The following is a 17,719-nucleotide window of genomic DNA, read 5'->3' as shown; positions in this document are numbered from 1 at the left end:
TACTAGAGGCTCATGGCAGCCACCACTTATTGCTGTCAAGTGGAAGCTTCCGGCACACCACAGGCTCATGATGGCAGCAGCTCAGTGCTGGCGAGTGGAAGCTTCCCGCACACCGCAGGCTCACGATGGCCACTGCTCAGTGCTGGTGAGTTTCCCGCACACCGCAGGCTCATGATGGCCACCAATCAGTGCTGGCAAGTGGAAGTGTCCCACATACCTCAGACTCATGATGGCCGTCACTCAGTGCTGGCGAGTGGAAGCTTCCCACAAACCTCAGGCTCATGATGGCCACCGCTCAGTGCTGGCAAGTGGAAGCGTCCCACAAACCTCAGGCTCATGATGGCCACCGCTCAGTGCTGGCAAGTTTCTCACACACCGCAGGCTCATGATGGCCGCTTCACAGTGCTAGCGAGTGTAAGCTTCCCACAGACAGCAGGCCCATGATGGCCACCACTCAGTGCTGGCGAGTGGAAGCTTCCCACAGACAGCAGGCCCATGATGGCCGGTGCTCAGTGCCGGCGAGTGGAAGCTTCCCACAGACAGCAGGCCCATGATGGCCACCACTCAGTGCTGGCGAGTGGAAGCTTCCCACAGACAGCAGGCCCATGATGGCCACCACTCAGTGCTGGCGAGTGTAAGCTTCCCACAGACAGCAGGCCCATGATGGCCACCACTCAGTGCTGGCGAGTGGAAGCTTCACACAGACAGCAGGCCCATGATGGCCGTCGCTCAGTGCCGGCGAGTGGAAGCTTCCCACAGACAGCAGGCCCATGATGGCCACCACTCAGTGCTGGCGAGTGGAAGCTTCCCACAGACAGCAGGCCCATGATGGCCGTCGCTCAGTGCTGGCGAGTGGAAGCTTCCAGCACACCGCAAGATCCCAAACAGTATTATGCACCAGCTGAAATCCGCACATCAACATAAAGCGTTCGTGACGGCCGGAAGCACACGACCTCCGCGCGGTGGAGACGATGCAAGCTTTCAGGCATACACACGGATGTAACATACACACCGCTCTGCCTCTCATCACAAGCCCGAACCCACTCTCTCCATTCTGCCGAACATCATGCAATGGACACTTTATGCCCCTTCCCTAATTCCTGGTGTAGTAGGCCCCCAGACACCGCTGATGTGGGGAGTCAGCCCTGTACTAATCACAGGTGTCCCCTCTGTACACTCTGCTCCCGGGACCTCCAATCCTCACTGGTGCAGATGGCGGAATCTGTGTCCTGCGGTGAAAACATCAACGGGGGCTGACTGCTAAATGCAAGAGCTAAGCCACCTCATTAGATGAACCGGCCTTGTATTAGCTGCTGCATTAGACACATGAGCTGCCAAATTGGGGAACTACAAGTTACAGCATGCCCCAACAACCCAAGACGTTTGCCTGGTGCCCAGAAGTGACATTCCCTGCCCCCATAGAACATGGCAAGAACCTCCAAGTCCACATCACACCGGACCCAGATAAAGTGATACCAAGCGCAAGGTTATGTGCTGAAGGTCACATGTGAACTGTACCCGCGGTGGAAGCACTTTATGTTCAGTTCCTTTATGGACTCTCCCTTCAAAATGCAGGAAAGAAAATTTCAACATGGCCGACCATGGAACGATTTTGTCAATCAGTGGTCTCTTATGTGAGCAGCCACATCCCACCGTAAACGGATCGTGTCGGCGTCACTGCAGTATTAATGTGATTACCGACATCCAGCTCTGTACCAGAGGGAGAACCGTGGGCCGCAGGCTCGGTATTACTGTGTCCACCGTGGAGTATATTCCCCAGTGGGGCCGCGGCATGCTCTCCACATCATTCTGGGGACAATGACTTCCCTGCGTGGTCCCGGATTCAGTGCAGCAGGACCACGGCTCCAGCTAGTACCGCGGTACATGTAGTAGAGCTGCAGCATTTATAGGACTCCCTCCCGTTGTGTGTATACAGCTCCCTCGCAGACCCATGTGTCTCCCTGTACGCCGATACTGCAGTCTTGTTACTCCTCGGCAGAATAAAGCAGACGAGGTGGAGGAACCAGACTGCAGCATCGCCCACACGGCCGACTATGGCCCTAAGCATGCACAAGACAATATCCAGCACAACCAACCACAGGATGTAACCAATGGAAGTTTATTCATTTCCTGCGCAGCGATCATGCGACCAGCACACAGGCTCCACCGACACCTTTGATTTTCTCTTCTGCTCGGCGGCTGAAGAACTTTGCCTTGACAATCAGCGGCTGTTTGGGGAGTTTGCCTTTCCCGAGAACCTTGTAGTAACCCTGCAAAGAAAGATTAGAGATAAGTAATGTTGCCATGCAGGGTGCGCACACAGCGTCCGTGTACGGTGTCACCCTCTGGAATCAGCTGTACGTGTTCTGGTCTGAGCAGGGCGACAGCACCGCCAGCAGACGCCCGGCTATACGGCAAAGCTCAGGAACGCTGGGAGACACTACATGTCTGGGACCACAGCTTACACAATTATGCTGAGGGGTGTCAGTGCTGCGGATGGGACAGATGCAGGATTACCACTTACCGCGTGCACGGCGTCAATGATGGGCGCAGGGCCGTCCGGTTTCTTGGCGTGCTGCAGTCTGGTCTGTTCACTCACTAAGGTCCACAGTTTGTCTAGGTTGATTGTGGGGCAGAAGGACTGATTCTTCTTCAAGTGATAATGTCTCATACCGACCTTACCAAAGTAACCAGGGTGGCTGGAGGAAGACAAGGAGGCCACGTTATGGAAGAAGCAGAACAGGTCTAATGGGACCAAGTGCCCCTCCAAAATATCAGGGGGCTGCATTCCCAGGGTCACCTATAGATAGCGAGTCTGAGAAAGTCACAAACTGAAGGACTGAGCCCCAGAGAAAGATGTGGGAGCAGCTCAGGGCTCCTCCTTGCACTAAGTCGGCCATACGAGAGTGTCAGAGCTCTGCAGAAAACGGGGGAAGCAGCTGAACCCCACACTCAAAATGGGGACCACACAGGTAGGATCCCACCTACATCACAAGATAAGCAGCGCCCGTCCCACTGTGCAGCAGCCGCTTCAGTTCTGAGCTACGTGGACAGATAAATGGGGGAACTCAACACTCACTATTTATCAAAGTTGATCCTGTGGTGGTGCAGACCACCGGCATTACCACGGCCTCCGGGATGCTTCCTGTGTTTGCCTAGAAAAAGATCAGAAATGATGAGAAACAGAGGATCCCGACCAACCAAAAATAACAGTCAATCTATGAGAGGTCATGGTATAATGTGGATTAGGGACCCCCAATAACCACGAGGCCGGTAAAGGCCCCTTCACATTAAGCGACGCTGCAGCGATACCGACAACGATCCGGATCGCTGCAGCGTCGCTGTTTGGTCGCTGGAGAGCTGTCACACAGACCGCTCTCCAGCGACCAACGATGCCGGTAACCAGGGTAAACATCGGGTAACTAAGCGCAGGGCCGCGCTTAGTAACCCGATGTTTACCCTGGTTACCATCCTAAAAGTAAAAAAAAACAAACACTACATACTTACCTACCGCTGTCTGTCCTCCAGCGCTGTGCTCTGCTCTCCTCCTGTACTGGCTGTGAGCACAGCGGCCGGAAAGCAGAGCGGTGACGTCACCGCTCTGCTTTCCGGCTGACCGACGCTCACAGACAGTACAGGAGGAGTGCAGAGCACAGCGCTGGAGGACAGACAGCGGTAGGTAAGTATGTAGTGTTTGTTTTTTTTACTTTTAGGATGGTAACCAGGGTAAACATCGGGTTACTAAGCGCGGCCCTGCGCTTAGTTACCCGATGTTTACCCTGGTTACCAGTGAAGACATCGCTGGATCGGTGTCACACACGCCGATCCAGCGATGTCCACGGGAGATCCAGCGACGAAATAAAGTTCTGGACTTTCTTCAGCGACCAACGATCTCCCAGCAGGGGCCTGATCGTTGGTCGCTGTCACACATAACGATTTTATTAACGATATCGTTGCTACGTCACAAAAAGCAACGATATCGTTAACAATATCGTTATGTGTGACGGTACCTTAACCTGACAGATGGGAGGACGTGTCAATGAGCCGGTGACTGACGGAGCCACAGACAGAAGCCGCCAGTGAATAGAGCGCAGTGATTGCTTTCCGAGGACTCTAGCACACCGAGGCCACTGGCCGACCGGGATGTGACTCTAGTCTCGGGGAGGGAGCAGAGGTAACGTCAGAACAAAGCCCCCCCACAGGTTAGTGTCAACAGGAAGAGGACGTTGGAGGCAGCCCAGCCATCCCCCGATGTACATGTGACTTATACATTAAATGTATAGCAGAGATGAGCTCATTGCTTCATCCCAGTCCATGTCAGCGCCCTGTGGCCATGGACGAGGGATCTGCACGTTTCCTTACTCTCCGGTGTCCCAGGCTCAGCTTACAATTACCGGGGGGAGACGTCACCGCCGCACAGATAATGCTGTCCGTGAATTACATGCAGAGTCGTGGACCTGGAAGCTCAGGAAATCCCTGCAGTTGCTGCCCAGCGAGTGCTGATCTGGGCTGAGTACCTATCGGTCTGCTCATATCTAGTGATGAGCGAATATACTCGTTACTCGAGATTTCCTGAGCGCTCGGGGGTCCTCCGAGTATTTTTTAGTGCTCGGAGATTAAGTTTTCCTCACCTCAGCTGAATGATTTACATCTACTAGCCAGCTCGATTACATGTGGGGATTCCCTAGCAACCAGGCAACCCCCACATGTACTTTTGCTGGCTAACAGATGTAAATCATTCAGCTGAGGAAAACAATCTCTGAGCACTAAAAAATACTCGGAGGACCCCCGAGCGTGCTCAGGAAATCTCAAATAACGAGTATATTCGCTCATCACTACTCATCTCCCATTACTCGTGTTCAGTGCTGTCCCCAACAAGGTGAAGTCAACACTCACCCACACGGCCGTGGCCATGGCTGACGTGTCCGCGGAGCTTCCTGGTCTTCCTTGTCTTGGTCGGCTGTTGGAGAAAACACAAGAATAAGTCGTCTGATCAATTAGCACACGGCACTAACGTCAAGGGAAAGGTCGGCATCACATGTCACTGAGCGGGTGACTGGGCGGCCCACCGTGAGGACCACCCAGTGAATATAGCGCAGTGGTTGCTCTCCGAGGACTCTAGCACACCGAGGGCACGTGCCGGCCGGGATGTGACTCTAGTCTCGGGGTCCGGAGAAGAAAAGGACGTCAGTAAAATGTCACCGGCTCCTGTGATTCTCTAACACTTCAGGAGCAATTCTGTTCTAGTATTAAAAAAAAAAAAAAATAATAAAAAATCTGACATACGCGGTCACTTTGTGAAACTGACAAGTAGGTGGAGTATAGCAGAGGAGGAGCCCAATATGGACATTAACCATTTCTGGAGCTATTACAGCGTCAGCAGTGGCGATGGTTTATTTCCCAGCACAGAAATGCAGGGTCGCCCTGCGGGGGGCTGAAGGATGTGACAGTGGGGTCCCGAAGCACAAGGAGGGGGGCGGCGTGGGAGTCAGCTGTGGTTTACAGCCGGCTGCCGACTGATGGCGGCCGTTCAGCCACCTGTCACTTACTATAATCGTACCTTCCCATGTTCAGGATCTGCCGCGGTTCCTTATTATGCAAATTAGAGGACACAAATTTACTTTTTTTTTTACATGTGGATTTTCCCTCAACGCAAGTCTATGGGGAAATCCGCATGCGTACCTGCAAGAGAAATTGACTATAATTTGCGCTATAAAACCGCAAATAATCTGCATACATTAAGCATCCTATCATTTTTAATGAAATCCGCAATTTCCGTGCACATGCTGTACGTTTTTCCGCATGAAAAACGCATTGCGGAAAAAAAATGAACCTGCTTATTACTTTTGCGTTCTTTTCGCGGTTTTCCCACTGTCTAATGCATTGGGAAATGTCCAGAAAAAAACACGCAAAAAACGCATGCGGTTTTCTTGCGGAAATCTGGCAGAAATGTCCGGATTTTCACAGGAATTTTCTGCGTGAATTCCTGAACGTGTGCACATCGCCTTAGAGTTAGGGTATGTGCACACGTTGTGGATACGTGTGCAAATTTTTACACGCAGATTCAGAAAAATCCGCAAGTAAAATGCCCGGTGTTTTTTGTGCGGATTCCACCTGTGTTTTTTGTGCGGATTCCTGTAATGAATAGGTGTAAAACACTGAGGAATCCGCACAAAGAATTGACACACCGTCTCCACACTGCACTTTCTGCACAGCGGATTTGGTTTTCCATAGGTTTACACGGCACTGTACACCGCACGGAAAACTGCTGCAGATCCAACTCCGCAACATGTGCACACAGCCCAAGGCTGAGCCCGCGGTCAGGGAACCGCAGCGGGCGGTCGGATTCACTGCGGGTAATGAGTGGCTCGGGGGGGGGGTTGGATGAGCGGCTATTTTGGTGATGAGCGGGCGGGGCGTCTTGGGTTGATGAGCGGCCCGGGGGGGGGGGGAGTGGGGATGAGCGGCTCCGGGGAGGGGGATGGTGATGAGCGGCTCCAAGGGGGGGGGGGTGTATGGGGTGCTGAGCGGGGGGGGGGGGGGGGGGGGTTGGGGTGATGAGCGGCTCCTGGGGGGGGGGGGTGATGAGCGGGGGGGGGGGGGTGATGAGCGGCTCCGGGGGGGGGAGGTGTTGTGATGAGCGGCTCAGGGGTGGGGGGGGGGGGGGGGGTGATGAGCGGCTCCGGGGTGGGGGTGATGAGCGGGGGGGGGGTGGGTGATGAGCGGCTCCGGGGAGGGGGGTGTGATGAGCGGCTCTGGGGAGGGGGGGGGGTGATGAGCGGCTCCGGGGAGGGGGGGGTGATGAGCGGCTCCGGGGAGGGGGGGGTGATGAGCGGCTCTGGGGAGGGGGGTGTGATGAGCGGCTCTGGGGAGGGGGTGTGATGAGCGGCTCCGGGGAGGGGGGGGTGTGTGATAAGCGGCTCCGGGGAGGGGGTGTGATGAGCGGCTCCGGGGAGGGGGGGGGGGGTGTGATGAGCGGCTCTGGGGAGGGGGGGGTGTGTGATGAGCGGCTCCGGGGACGGGGTGTGATGAGCGGCTCCGGGGAGGGGGGGGTGTGTGATGAGCGGCTCCGGGGAGGGGGTGTGATGAGCGGCTCCGGGGAGGGGGGGGGTGTGATGAGCGGCTCTGGGGAGGGGGGGTGATGAGCGGCTCCGGGGGGGGGGTGATGAGCGGCTCTGGGGAGGGGGGGTGATGAGCGGCTCCGGGGAGGGGGGGTGATGAGCGGCTCCGGGGAGGGGGGGTGATGAGCGGCTCTGGGAAGACCCCGCAGCGTTACACAAGAGCCGGGCAGGAGCCGGCTATGACGCCATAGAACTAGTAATGCGCCTCCCGCTGCTCCCCCGACTGCCGCAGCCTCTGTTCACACACGGCCTAAGAAAGTGCGAAACGCAACAATGTGACCGGAGCCGTGACCCGAACTACAGGGAAGAGAACGGCAGCGGCCGGAAACAACCGCAGCGCCGGGGTCACCGAGAAAAACGCACTAATACCGCGGCGGCAGAAAACGCCAGAGACCGAGCGGGGGGGGGTTGGGGTGATGAGCGGCTCCTGGGGGGGGGGGGGTGATGAGCGGGGGGGGGGGGGGGGGTGATGAGCGGCTCCGGGGGGGGGGAGGTGTTGTGATGAGCGGCTCAGGGGTGGGGGGGGGTGATGAGCGGCTCCGGGGTGGGGGTGCTGAGCGGGGGGGGGGGGGGGGGGTTGGGGTGATGAGCGGCTTCTTGGGGGGGGGGGGGGGGTGATGAGCGGCTCCGGGGCTCAGGGGTGGGGGGGGGGGTGATGAGCGGCTCCGGGGTGGGGGTGATGAGCGGGGGGGGGGGGGGGGGGGGGGGGTGATGAGCGGCTCCGGGGAGGGGGGTGTGATGAGCGGCTCTGGGGAGGGGGGGGGTGATGAGCGGCTCTGGGGAGGGGGGGGTGATGAGCGGCTCCGGGGAGGGGGGGGTGATGAGCGGCTCTGGGGAGGGGGGTGTGATGAGCGGCTCTGGGGAGGGGGTGTGATGAGCGGCTCCGGGGAGGGGGGGGTGTGTGATGAGCGGCTCCGGGGTGGGGGAGGGGGGGGGTGATGAGCGGCTCTGGGGAGGGGGGTGTGATGAGCGGCTCTGGGGAGGGGGTGTGATGAGCGGCTCCGGGGAGGGGGGGGTGTGTGATGAGCGGCTCCGGGGTGGGGGTGATGAGCGGGGGGGGGGGGGTGGGTGATGAGCGGCTCCGGGGAGGGGGGTGTGATGAGCGGCTCTGGGGAGGGGGGGGGTGATGAGCGGCTCTGGGGAGGGGGGGGTGATGAGCGGCTCCGGGGAGGGGGGGGGTGATGAGCGGCTCTGGGGAGGGGGGTGTGATGAGCGGCTCTGGGGAGGGGGTGTGATGAGCGGCTCCGGGGAGGGGGGGGGTGTGTGATGAGCGGCTCCGGGGAGGGGGTGTGATGAGCGGCTCCGGGGAGGGGGGGGGGGTGTGATGAGCGGCTCTGGGGAGGGGGGGGTGTGTGATGAGCGGCTCCGGGGAGGGGGTGTGATGAGCGGCTCCGGGGAGGGGGGGGTGTGTGATGAGCGGCTCCGCTCATGAGCGGCTCTGGGGAGGGGGTGTGATGAGCGGCTCCGGGGAGGGGGGGGTGTGTGATGAGCGGCTCCGGGGAGGGGGTGTGATGAGCGGCTCCGGGGAGGGGGGGGTGATGAGCGGCTCCGGGGAGGGGGGGGTGATGAGCGGCTCTGGGGAGGGGGGGGTGATGAGCGGCTCCGGGGGGGGGTGTGATGAGCGGCTCTGGGGAGGGGGGTGTGATGAGCGGCTCTGGGGAGGGGGGGGTGATGAGCGGCTCCGGGGGGGGGGGTGATGAGCGGCTCCGGGGGGGGGGTGATGAGCGGCTCTGGGGAGGGGGGTGTGATGAGCGGCTCTGGGGAGGGGGGTGTGATGAGCGGCTCTGGGGAGGGGGGGTGATGAGCGGCTCCGGGGGGGGGGGTGATGAGCGGCTCTGGGGAGGGGGGGTGATGAGCGGCTCCGGGGAGGGGGGGTGATGAGCGGCTCTGGGAAGACCCCGCAGCGTTACACAAGAGCCGGGCAGGAGACGGCTATGACGCCATAGAGCTAGTAATGCGCCTCCCGCTGCTCCCCCGACTGCCGCAGCCTCTGTTCACACACGGCCTAAGAAAGTGCGAAACGCAACAATGTGACCGGAGCCGTGACCCGAACTACAGGGAAGAGAACGGCAGCGGCCGGAAACAACCGCAGCGCCGGGGTCACCGAGAAAAACGCACTAATACCGCGGCGGCAGAAAACGCCAGAGACCGAGCGCTGCTCCCGCCGTGCGGACACATGTGGCTCCGGCCTCCCGCACACGACGCCGCCTCCTCCCGCCCCGCACCCAGCAGGCCACACGAGGCCGGAGCTCCGGCGCGCACTACGGGACACCCCCCGGCCTCTGCCTCCTCCGCCGCCCCCGGTTCTGTCCCGCACCCCGGCCCCGCACTACCTACCATGGCGGCGGCTGCGAGAGAAAGAGAGCGATCCCGGCAACTCCCGCGAGAAGATGGAAGAGGCGGGGACTGAGGGGCAGGACGTCGTGGAACGACACGATCTCGCGCGATTAGAGTGGTCACGTGACTGAAGTATCGGCGGCGCCGAACACTAGAGGACGCGGAGGAGGAGGAGGTGGCGGCCATATTGGGGGAGACAGAGAGACAAGTGCGACAACTGCGAGTCGGCGCTCGGGACGGAGGACAGAGGAGCAGCCCCGGGACACGGAGGATACACGGGGGAGACACGGCCGTGCGTATATACTGCTCTACTGCGCCCCTCCGCATACTGACCATATACACTGTATACGGGGGGCGCAGATACCGGGGAGGGGCTCCCTGCTCAGTGTGCTGCTATGTATATACTGTGCACAGATACCCCTGTATGACACCCGCCCACCTATCGCGCCGTATGGCATCCTGCGCTCCATTATCACGGCACCCTGCGCCCCTTTATCGTGCCGTATGACACCCTGCGCCCCCATATCGCGACGCATGACATCCCACGCCCCGTTATCGCGCCCTGCAATGCCCTGCGCCCCCTTATCGTGCCGTGTAACACCCTGCGCCCCCTTATTGTGCCGTGTGACACCCTGCGCCCCTTTATCGTGCCGTATGACACCCTGTTCCCCTTTTATCGCGACGCATGACACCCCGCGCCCCGTTATCGTGCCCTGCGACGCCCCGCGCCCCGTTATCGTGCCCTGCGACGCCCTGCGCCCCCTTATCGCGCCGTATGACACCCTGCGCCCCCATAGCTGAGGCTGTGATGCTTTCCGCAGATTGACTTGTGTTTTCTTTAGAGGCGAGATGACGGTGTGCGCCATATTTGGGTGCAAGAATCGCAGGCACAAGGGATGCGGCAAGCACTTCTTCAGGTAATCCGGGCTGGGGGGTTTCTCTTTTTTGGGGGGTCAGAACATGGAGCGCAGTGTTCCTATAGTATTAGGCTCAGGATCTCTGTTTGATGTCATTGAAAGAGACTTTTTGGGGCTTTCTGTAGAGACTAACAACCTGTCCTGCTCACAGCTGCGGGTTTGCTCCTGTACTCCAGCAAGAAAACGGAGTATAAAAGTCCCAAAAAACATAGTAGAAAAAATAATTTTATTAGCACAAAAATACGTAACAAAAACGTATGACCAATTAAAATTCTGCACCAAAACAGGTGGTAAATAGAGAGAAAACTCTAGGTATACTGGTGTACATGGGGAACACTACATGCATCCGGGGGTAAGTATGCTGCTAGCGATGCGGCTATTACATAATCATATCATAGTGAGGTAATTCCCTAGATGTCAGAGATAATATCTCATGAGGAACATGCTGGATAGATCAATAGGTGAATAATAGCCCCTTCAGGGGCTCCTGGTGCACAGTGGGTGAGCTGTCCGGTTATACCATGGGTAAGCACGCATAGGCTATTATTCACCTATTTTGGTGCATAGTTTTAATTGGTCATACGTTTTTGTTATGTATTTTTGTGCTAATAAAATTATTTTTTCTACTATGTTTTTTGGGACTTTTATACTCGGTTTTCTTGCTGGAGTACATGATTGTTGGAGTTGTCCTGGTGAACCAGTTTATCTGGACATTGTGATTGGGAGAGCCACATTATATTGCTCTCGGCCATATACTACGTGTATGCTTCATGATTCCTTGTTTAATGGGTTTGCTCCTGTGTGTATCTGTCCCTGTGATCAGATCCCTTCGCCGTGGATCGCACTTTGCCATTGTAGTTGTACACTTTGTCTTGTGATTGTCCGTGAGGCCCTGGACTGTCTGGGGCCATCGAATGCAGCGCTCTGCGACATTTGGGCTCCCAGCTCCTTTCTCCATAATGTCATTGATTGCTGGGCATTGTGTTTTTGCAGCAGCTGGAAAGCCGTGGGTCAGGACCACTGCTTGGTGGAGGTTGGGGGTCTGAGTGTTTCAATTCACTGATCACAAGCAGAGATAATGAATTGGTAGAAACAACCATTTGTTGGGTATAAATCTGTCACTTCTTATCTGCAGATTTCCCATGAAAGATCCGGAACGTCTCATCAAGTGGATTGAAGCCGTCCAGAGAGATAACTGGAAACCGTCCATTCACAGCAAGGTCTGCAGCGACCACTTCACGGAGAGGGACTACATGATCCGTCCGGGGGCGGCCTTTCCTTACCTGCGCATTGACGCCGTGCCCACTCCCCTCCAGCCTGACCAACGGACGAAGAAGACTAAAAAGAGAAAATATACTAAGAAGGCAGAAAGCGAAACTGTCGAAGCCATAGAAATAAAGACTGAGGATGTGGAACAGGAGATCTCCAGCGAGTATGGCGACAGCTATAGAATGGACACGGACACACAGACATCTGCGCAAGTGGAGGAAACGCAGATCGTGGTGGAAATGAGGGTGGTAAAGAGTGAAGATGAATCACAAGACGAGGAGCATGGGGCAGTGGAAAAGCAGGGCGAAGAGCACAGGGCGGCGGAAATGCAGGGCAAGAAACACGGGGCGGTGGAAGGGCAGGGTGAGGAGCATGAGGATGTGGAAATGCAGAGCGAGGAGCATGGGGCAGTGGAAAAGCAGGGCAAGGAGCATGGGGCAGTGGAAAAGCAGGGCAAGGAGCATGAGGATGTGGAAATGCAGAGTGAGGAGCATGGGGCGGTGGAAATGCAGGGCGAGGAGCATGGGGCAGTGGAAAAGCAGGGCGAAGAGCACAGGGCGGCGGAAATGCAGGGCAAGAAACACGGGGCGGAGGAAGGGCAGGGCGAGGAGCATGAGGATGTGGAAATGCAGAGCGAGGAGCATGGGGCAGTGGAAATGCAGGGCTCGGAGAATGGGGCGGCTGAAGCGCAGGGCGAGGTGCATGAAGCGGTGGAAATGCAGGGCAAGAAGCTCGGGGCGGCAGAAGCGCAAGGCGAGGAGCATGGGGCGGTGGAAATGCAGGGCGAGGAGCATGGGGTGGCTGAAGCGCAGGGCGAGGAGCATGAGGCGGTGGAAATGAAAGGCGAGGAGCACAGAGCGGTGGAAATGCAGGGCAAGAAGCTCGGGGCGGCGGAAGCGCAGGGCGAGGAGCATGGGGCGGCGGAAGCACAGGGCGAGGACCACGGGGCGGCAGAAGTGCATAGTAAGGAGCATGGGGCAGCAGAAGTGCAGGTTGCGGACCATAGGGCAGCGGAAGGAGAGCATTGGGCTGTGGAAGCGCAGGTCAAGGAGCACAGGGCTGCTGAAGTACAGGGCGAGGAGCACGGGGCGGTGGAAGTGCAGGGTGAGGATCAAAGGGTGGCGGAAACACAAGGCAAGGAGCAAGGGGTGGCAGAAATGCAGGTTGAGAAGCATAGGGCAGGGGGAGGAAAGGAGCATGGGGCGGCGGAAGCACAGGGTGAGGAGCACGGGGTGGTGGAAGCACAGGGTGAGGAGCACGGGGTGGTGGAAGCACAGGGTGAGGAGCACGGCGCAGCAGAAGTGCAGGGTGAGGAGCACAGATCGACGAAAGCGCAGGATGAGGAGCACGGTGCGGCGGAAGCACAGCAAGTGGAAGTGCAAGATATTGAGCAGGTGGTGGATTCACAGCATGGGAAGCAGATGGCAAAAGCACAGGGTAAGCAGCCAGTGGAGTCTCAGGCGATGGAGGTGCAGGGTGAGGAGGAAACAGGTGACATGCATATGGGCAAAGCTCAGAGAAAGCAGATTATGGATGTGCATACACAGGGTGAGAAGAAGGTGACAGAAGAGCAGGAAGGGAAGCATGTAGGGGAAACACGAACTAAAAGGCGTAAGGAGGAAATACAGGACAAGGAGCAGGTGCTGGTATCACCGGAGAAGGAGAGTGTAGAGGGTACAGAGTATGAGATGCTGGATGTAGAAGGGCAGGGAGAGAAGATGAACATAGAAGGGCAGGGTGAGGGTCCGGCAGTGGGAGGGCAGGGTGAGGGTCCGGCAGTGGGAGAGCGGGGTGAGGGTCCGGCAGTGGGAGAGCAGGGTGAGGGTCCGGCAGTGGGAGGGCAGGGTGAGGGTCCGGCAGTGGGAGGGCAGGGTGAGGGTCCGGCAGTGGGAGGGCAGGGTGAGGGTCCGGCAGTGGGAGAGCGGGGTGAGGGTCCGGCAGTGGGAGAGCAGGGTGAGGGTCCGGCAGTGGGAGGGCAGGGTGAGGGTCCGGCAGTGGGAGGGCAGGGTGAGGGTCCGGCAGTGGGAGAGCGGGGTGAGGGTCCGGCAGTGGGAGAGCGGGGTGAGGGTCCGGCAGTGGGAGAGCAGGGTGAGGATCCGGCTGTAGAAACTCAGGATGCGAATATAGAGTCACCAACTCTAAATGATCAACTGGATGTGGCAGAGCGGCCAGCGGAGTGCAAGCGGGCGAGAACTAAACAGCCCGCTCGTAAGCCAACAGTGAATGGACAGGGCAGGAAGCAGAGGGCCGGGGCACTGGCGGGGAGTCGTCTACCTGACTTGACGATTGTAGTGAACCAGACTGACAGGAACTTTCCATCCAGACCTCCGTGTGAGAACGCGGCTGATTACATTCCCGTTGACCACTCGTACTACACTGCGATTATTGACAAGGAAAACGAGGTTCCTGCCCCCGTCACTGACCCAAAAGTTGTGAAATTAAGGAAAAAAATCAAAACATTACAAAAGCAAGTCCTGCGCCAGGGCGTCAAGATCAAGAGCCTGAAGAAGACGCTGGTTAATTTGCAGAAAAACAACATGATGGAGAGAGATGCGGAGCAAGTGGTCGCTGAGCACTGCAGCGGCCTCACCCGGGTTCTGTTCACACAGCAGCTGAAGAACGGCTGCCGGCGGCACAGTGTCACCCAGTACTGCAGCCTCATGAAGGAGTTCGCTTTAAGCCTGTACTGCGCCTCCCCAAAGGCCTACAAGTTCTGCAGACTGTTTCTGTGCCTTCCGCACCCCGTATCTTTGAGAAACTGGAAAGCGGCCATTGACGGAAACAATGGACTTTCAGCCGAGGGATCTCCCTCTGATAATCCTGCATCGGGGGCAGTATTTATAGGGGATGGACATTTACTGGATAGCCCTATTCAAGAAGTAGCTTTGCAAGGACAATCAATTGAAGAAAGACATTTGCCAGAGACCCCCATAGAGATGGCACATTTACCAGTGATGTCAATGCAAGAAGGACATTTTTGTATGATTCCAAGTCTGGAGGGTCACTTGTCTGTTGTTCCAGTGCCGGAGGGACATCTGTCTGTGGTTGCAGTGCCGGAGCGACATTTGCCTGTGGTTCCAGTGTCAGAGGGACATGTGTCAGAGGGACATTTGTCTGTGGTTCCAGTGCCGGAGGGACATTTGCCTGTGGTTCCAGTGCCGGAGGGACATTTGTCTGTGGTTCCAGTGCCGGAGGGACATTTGCCTGTGGTTCCAGTGCCGGAGGGACATTTGCCTGTGGTTCCAGTGCCGGAGGGACATCTACAAGTGGTTCCAGTGCTGGAGGGACATTTGTCTGTGGTTCCAGTGCCGGAGGGACATTTGTCTGTGGTTCCAGTGCCGGAGGGACATTTGCCTGTGGTTCCAGTGCCGGAGGGACATCTACAAGTGGTTCCAGTGCTGGAGGGACATTTGCCTGTACATTTGCCTATAGTTCCAGTGCTGGAGCAACATTTACCAGTGGTTCCAGTGCCGGAGGGACATTTGTCTGTGGTTCCAGTGCTGGAGGGACATTTGCCTACGGTCCCAGTGCCGGAGGGACATTTGCCTGTGGTTCCAGTGCCGGAGGGACATTTGCCTGTGGTTCCAGTGCCGGAGGGACATTTGTCTGTGGTTCCAGTGCCGGAGGGACATTTGCCTGTGGTTCCAGTGCCGGAGGGACATCTACCAGTGGTTCCAGTGCCGGAGGGACATTTGCCTGTGGTTCCAGTGCCGGAGGGACATTTACCAGTGGTTCCAGTGCTGGAGGGACATTTGCCTGTGGTTCCAGTGCCGGAGGGACATTTGTCTGTGGTTCCAGTGCCGGAGGGACATTTGTCTGTGGTTCCAGTGCCGGAGGGACATTTGTCTGTGGTTCCAGTGCCGGAGGGACATTTGCCTGTGGTTCCAGTGCTGGAGGGACATTTGCCTGTGGTTCCAGTACCGGAGGGACATTTGCCTGTGGTTCCAGTGCCGGAGGGACATTTGCCTGTGGTTCCAGTGCCGGAGGGACATTTGCCTGTGGTTCCAGTGCCGGAAGGACATTTGTCTGTGGTTCCAGTGCCGGACGGAGATTTCTCTGTGATTCCAGTGCACGAGGGACATTTGCAGCAATCATCTGTGCAGGAGGAACTGCAGTAAATAATGCGAGACTTAATGGTGGGTCCATAAATTGCACCTCTGTGCCGACTTCTATAAAGTTTGTTCTATAAAAGTAACTTTACTGCACAAAAGTCAGTTCAGTGTTGTCATAGTGGTAGGTTAAGATCTCGTCATTGAAGGGAATAAGGATGTGAAACCAAACAATGTCCCATCGGCAGTACTGGACTGTCAAAACGTGACCTGAAAAGTTGTGATTGAGAGAGAACAGGATTTCTCCAGCAATGTGTGATGGTTTGTGCAGCGGTAATCCAAATGATCTGGGCACCGTCACCGCTGTCTACCCTTCCTGCAATAATTGCCTCAGATAGGGTCTCGCTACGGCCCAGGGGTCCTGGGTCTGTAGCTTCATCCTTGGTCCTAGCTGTTGATTCCAGAGACGTTGCATTACCCGCTGCACAGCTGTATCCCTGCACATGTGAAGCAAGGACGACCGCTGGGGGGGCTCGTGCTGCGCTGTCTCGGCTCGTGCTGCGCTGTCTCTGTAGCTCCCATTCATTTATATCTGAATTCCATGAACCACGTAGTGCAGCGAGCTCCATCCCCAGCGGTCGGAGCCCGGCCCGAGAGCTTCCTTTAATGGCCATTTAACCCTTAATGCACTTAACACGTCTGGTGCTGGTGTATAGAATGGGCTCCAGAGATGCTGTTTAACCTCTTGAATGCCAGTGTCCATCACCCACTCCTGCTCCTTGAGTGATTGCTGATGGGTCCACATGGCAACCCATCTAAGGCCGCGTTCCCAGCATCCCTGTTCTCCCATGTAGACCAGGCAGAGGAGCAATTCCAGTTCCCGATGGTAATTTTTAGCTTTTAAAGCCCAGGTGGGTGTTATCGTATAGTTTTCACAGAATTGCATTTTTTTTCACCTTTTCTCCGTAGAATTTTTAAAAATTTTTTTCCTTTATTTTTATTTACATTTTTTTTTAGTACCGTGATGGTAAAGTTAATGGTGATATTCAAAACTACAACTTGTTCGACCACAAACAATCCCTTAAACACTATGTAACAAAGCAATAAAACGCTTAAGGCTCTTTGAAAGAAGAGGAGAAAAGACAGTGAAAAAATGTCTGGTGTTAATCAATTAAAAAAAAAAATATATATATTACTAGCTATTGAACCCGTTCTACGCCCGGGTGGCGAGCATTTATACTGGTATATGGTCTCCATCCTGGTATGTGCTGCTCCATCCTGCGTCCCCATCCTGTCATGTGCTGCTCCATCCTGCGTCCCCATCCTGTCATGTGCTGCTCCATCCTGCGTCCCCATCCTGTCATGTGCTGCTCCATCCTGCTTCCCCATCCTGTCATGTGCTGCTCCATCCTGCGCCTCCATCCTGTCATGTGCTGTTCCACCCTGCGTCCCCATCCTGTCATGTGCTGCTCCATCCTGCATCCCCATCCTGTCATGTGCTGCTCCATCCTGCTTCCCCATCCTGTCATGTGCTGCTCCATCCTGCGCCTCCATCCTGTCATGTGCTGCTCCATCCTGCGTCCCCATCCTGTCATGTGCTGTTCCACCCTGCGTCCCCATCCTGTCATGTGCTGTTCCACCCTGCGTCCCCATCCTGTCATGTGCTGCTCCACCCTGCGTCCCCATCCTGTCATGTGCTGCTCCATCCTGCGTCCCCATCCTGTCATGTGCTGCTCCATCCTGCTTCCCCATCCTGTCATGTGCTGTTCCACCCTGCGTCCCCATCCTGTCATGTGCTGCTCCATCCTGCGTCCCCATCCTGTCATGTGCTGCTCCATCCTGCTTCCCCATCCTGTCATGTGCTGCTCCATCCTGCGTCCCCATTCTGTCATGTGCTGCTCCATCCTGCGTCCCCATCCTGTCATGTGCTGCTCCATCCTGCGCCTCCATCCTGTCATGTGCTGCTCCATCCTGCATCCCCATCCTGTCATGTGCTGCTCCATCCTGCGCCTCCATCCTGTCATGT

General features: G+C 56.9%; 2 protein-coding genes and 2 non-coding genes across 4 annotated transcripts; 1 reads left to right on the top strand and 3 right to left on the bottom strand.

The window, feature by feature from the left end:
* Positions 1-2,103: 2,103 nt before the first annotated feature.
* RPL27A (ribosomal protein L27a) lies at positions 2,104-9,659 on the bottom strand. The gene is made up of 5 exons (XM_069741963.1): positions 9,459-9,659; positions 4,897-4,960; positions 3,080-3,155; positions 2,525-2,699; positions 2,104-2,270 (listed from the first exon to the last, which is right to left on the bottom strand). Exons 1-5 carry the CDS (start codon positions 9,642-9,644, stop codon positions 2,142-2,144), a joined length of 630 nt encoding a protein of 209 aa, XP_069598064.1. The 5' UTR covers positions 9,645-9,659; the 3' UTR covers positions 2,104-2,141.
* LOC138652354 (small nucleolar RNA SNORA3/SNORA45 family) lies at positions 4,032-4,162 on the bottom strand. Its single transcript, XR_011315624.1, has one exon. It is a non-coding gene; the product is annotated as a small nucleolar RNA SNORA3/SNORA45 family (small nucleolar RNA).
* Positions 5,037-5,167, bottom strand: LOC138652353 (small nucleolar RNA SNORA3/SNORA45 family). Its single transcript, XR_011315623.1, has one exon. It is a non-coding gene; the product is annotated as a small nucleolar RNA SNORA3/SNORA45 family (small nucleolar RNA).
* On the top strand, positions 9,649-15,762 carry LOC138652270 (ribosome-binding protein 1-like). Its single transcript, XM_069743039.1, has 3 exons — positions 9,649-9,750; positions 10,301-10,375; positions 11,511-15,762. The coding sequence occupies exons 2-3, from the start codon at positions 10,308-10,310 to the stop codon at positions 15,760-15,762; spliced, it is 4,320 nt and encodes a 1,439-aa protein (XP_069599140.1). The 5' UTR covers positions 9,649-9,750; positions 10,301-10,307.
* Positions 15,763-17,719: the final 1,957 nt, after the last annotated feature.

Source organism: Ranitomeya imitator, chromosome 10 (genome assembly GCF_032444005.1).
Source record: "Ranitomeya imitator isolate aRanImi1 chromosome 10, aRanImi1.pri, whole genome shotgun sequence".
NCBI lineage: Eukaryota > Metazoa > Chordata > Amphibia > Anura > Dendrobatidae > Ranitomeya > Ranitomeya imitator.
The sequence above is the reverse complement of the archived record's forward strand: the minus strand, read 5'-3'. Positions and strand labels throughout refer to the sequence as shown.